General features: G+C 43.6%; 1 protein-coding gene across 1 annotated transcript; it reads left to right on the forward strand.

Annotated features, from left to right (window-relative positions):
• Positions 1-1,013: 1,013 nt before the first annotated feature.
• Positions 1,014-2,515, forward strand: LOC147446011 (3-dehydrosphinganine reductase TSC10A-like). The gene is made up of 3 exons (XM_086526147.1): positions 1,014-1,483; positions 1,660-1,951; positions 2,071-2,515. The coding sequence occupies exons 1-3, from the start codon at positions 1,390-1,392 to the stop codon at positions 2,078-2,080; spliced, it is 396 nt and encodes a 131-aa protein (XP_086382273.1). The 5' UTR covers positions 1,014-1,389; the 3' UTR covers positions 2,081-2,515.
• Positions 2,516-3,128: the final 613 nt, after the last annotated feature.

Raw genomic sequence — 3,128 nt, forward strand, 5'->3', positions numbered from 1 at the left:
ACTGTGTCGATACAGGGTGAAGATACTGCGTGAAGATCCCGAAGTGAGTGTGAAAACAACTCCTTGTCGTGAAAGAAGTGCCAATACACGTGTAAGTGTCCTGCCCAATAGGATCTGTGGTGTGTGTAGTCAAACTGGCTGGAGAAAATGGGAAAGCCCAAGAACCTTCATGAGCACGACCGAAAGCCTATCAATGCATGAACTTGTAACCCGGTGTGGCCAGGTGGCTAAGCTGTGAAAATCTCCCAAGAATGCCAGATGTAGCAATCTGTGCCGTAAACGTCCTCCGAAACAAGGAAAGCCATAAGAGTCTGCACTGTAGAAGCTACCGTAAGCTGCAGCAGTCATTAGGAGACCTCACGGACCACCACCGGGGGAAGAGATGTGGTCAGACCAAGCTGTCTGCACTGTAATCATTCCGTAGAAGTAGGGAAGCCAGACTGAGCAGTTTGCACTGTGAAGATCCTCTGAGAAGAGGAAAGGCCAGACCAATCTGTCTCTGTCGTCTTGCCTGTATCTCAGCCTCCAATCCTTTGATGTCAAACCAAACAAAATCCGCGCCAACAATGCCACCAAACCGCATCTCGGTGTGGCTCTCAATGTGAATGAGCTGGGAGCGGCTTACTGCCGAGGTCGGGGGATAAGTCTGCTGTAAGGTTACCGAGGGTGAGTGTAAGCAACTCTAAAGGTAGCAATCCAAATGATCAGGAGTGTAGATCAGCAACTGCACTACATCCAAGCCAAGCTCTGGGTGACTCCGGATGTAGTCGTGGGATGCCGGTCTCCCGCATCTGGGATGCCAGTCTCCCGCATCTCGCGGGTAAACTCTCCAAGAGAGTCCAAAGAACAGAAGTTGAGCTCCAGTATGTAGATCCAAGCAATGAACGTGTCCAAGAAGAGATCCAAGATCCTCTCCCCAAGTCCATGTAGATGCTCCTGTGTAAGCAAGTGATATGACGTGTTGAGGTCAAATGGTAAGTGTCTGTCCGCCAAAGATGCTCTGGCTAAGTTTGGTGCCACACACACACACACACACACACACACACACATACACACTCTCACGCGCACGTGCACGTGCACGCAGAACTGCCAGTGCTTGTTGATTGCTCAACACTGCTGACGAGAGCGACAACACTGGCGAGGGCAACAGCAGAAGCAGCAGGGAGAACTTTGGAGGAGGTTTGCAAGCCCAGGCAGTGCGCAGCTGCGAGCGCATGGGCTCGCACACAGAGATATGCGAGCCCCCCCCCCCAAAACACACACACACACACACACACACACACACACACACGCCCACACATATGGGTCTTAAAATGCATATGCTACCTCGTGCAGGCTGGAGTGTATGGTTTTGCAGCGTACTCAGCAAGCAAATTTGGGCTGAAAGGAATGGCTGAGGCCTTGCAACAAGAGATACTTCCCTATAACATTCGCGTGTCTGTAATTTATCCACCAGACACGCTTACACCAATGCTCGAAAAAGGTAAGGCTTTTGTGAACAATTTTTGTGCAATGCTGCATGTTCACATTCTAATTGTTTTTATCAATTGAAGCTTAATGTTTCTTATTTTAATGGTGTGCACACACCTTGATTGGATGGTCACTTTCAGATACTGGAATGGTTGGTTTCTAAAGTCCATCTTTGTCTAACAATGGCAGAAAATGAAACTAAACCTGAGATTACAAAGTTAATATCGGGATCTTCGACTGCAATGGAGGCCATAGATGTTGCAAGGAAGGCAATAGATGGAGTTAAAGGAGGGAAGTTTACAATCTCTTGTAATTTCGATGGTTGGATGTTGTCGATTGCAACCGCGGGCATGTCTCCTCAACCGTCGGCAGTTCTTGCATTTGCTGAGATTTTTCTCTTAGGAATTTTAAGGCTTGTTGGGCTTTGTTACATCTGGACTTGGTATCGAACTGTAATTAAGTGGACAAAACGGAAAAATAAGTAGGTCTATGATTCTCTTGCATATCGTTTTCAACAGTTTCTCTTTCAATGGTTTCTAATGATAGACTAATTATGCCAAAAGTTTAAACTCTTTCGTTTACCTTTTATGTGTTTCTCAGGGTCGAATAGCTGTGACAATGGGATTATATGAACTTTTGTGGGAGCTCGTAACGTGCGCTCGACCATGTCATGAGGCTGGTAAATGCGTTACATTCCAAGCTTGGGGAATGAAAAACTTTCTTGACTTCCCTGTAAAGCATACACCTCAGCTCCGAGTACAAAAGGCCCGCTTGATTTCTAAATCATTTATCATAGATTTTCTCACGATTTTCAAGGTATGCTCATTATCACATGCTAATGGGCTCGTCGGATAGATATTTGAGGTCTCTATGAATTGTTCCTACGGCGGTAAAACTTCTCTTCTTCCATAAAAAAAAATGGAAGGTGTGCAAGCATGCACTTCGGATGCAATTGGTGGTAATTCGACGGTCAATATGACTCTGTCACCTAGTAGCTTCATTTTCTTCAGTTCATGTGGAATGCAGAAAACAAAGCCTCAGCCTAAAGCCTAAAACTTCTAACAGAGCAGGTCTTCACACAAGTAATTGTCTGTAGTTAATGTTTTGGTACCTTGCCTTGGTCATTGCACTTCTAGGCGATAAACAAGTAAAAGGGTCACGATGGCTTTCAAAAACAATAAGAAAGTGATGAAATTGTTAGGTTGAATTAAACTCGTACCAGTGTTTGGGAAAGGATTGCCTCAGCTTAGTCTTGAGCCGATTGAAAATCGAGACTAACCTACCTCAAACCATGGTAAATGGAAGAAAAACCGATGAAATATGTGAAAATCGTCCAAATTTTTTGCAAATCTCAAAATTTCTGCTAGTAGTTCTGATTTTTTTCTTTGTGAGGAAGAAACTTGATCATTAGTCGCTTAATAAAAGAGACTTTCTTGAACGTTAACACTGATTAGAATCAAGCTATAAAATGCAAGAAATGTAAAGCCATGTGAAGTTGTGAAATGAAAGGTGAAATAAAAAGAACTAATTAATACGTGTATAGAATTTATTAGAATTATGCAAAGTGAAGCTTCACTTTAGCATTCTAAAACATTAGAATGCAAAAAAAACATGTGTAAAATTTACTAAAATTTATGCAAGGTGAAGCTTCACTTTAG

This window comes from Adiantum capillus-veneris, chromosome 12 (assembly GCF_014529385.1).
Source record: "Adiantum capillus-veneris isolate H3 chromosome 12, ASM1452938v2, whole genome shotgun sequence".
In the NCBI taxonomy this organism is placed as follows: Eukaryota; Viridiplantae; Streptophyta; class Polypodiopsida; order Polypodiales; family Pteridaceae; genus Adiantum; species Adiantum capillus-veneris.

Excerpts from the sequence above, each read along its gene's own strand:
- LOC147446011 (XM_086526147.1), top strand. The coding sequence starts at position 1,390 with ATGGCTGAGGCCTTGCAACAAGAGATACTTCCCTATAACATTCGCGTG. Across the intron at positions 1,484-1,659 it reads TACACCAATGCTCGAAAAAG|AAAATGAAACTAAACCTGAG; the intron begins GTAAGGCTTTTG and ends TAACAATGGCAG.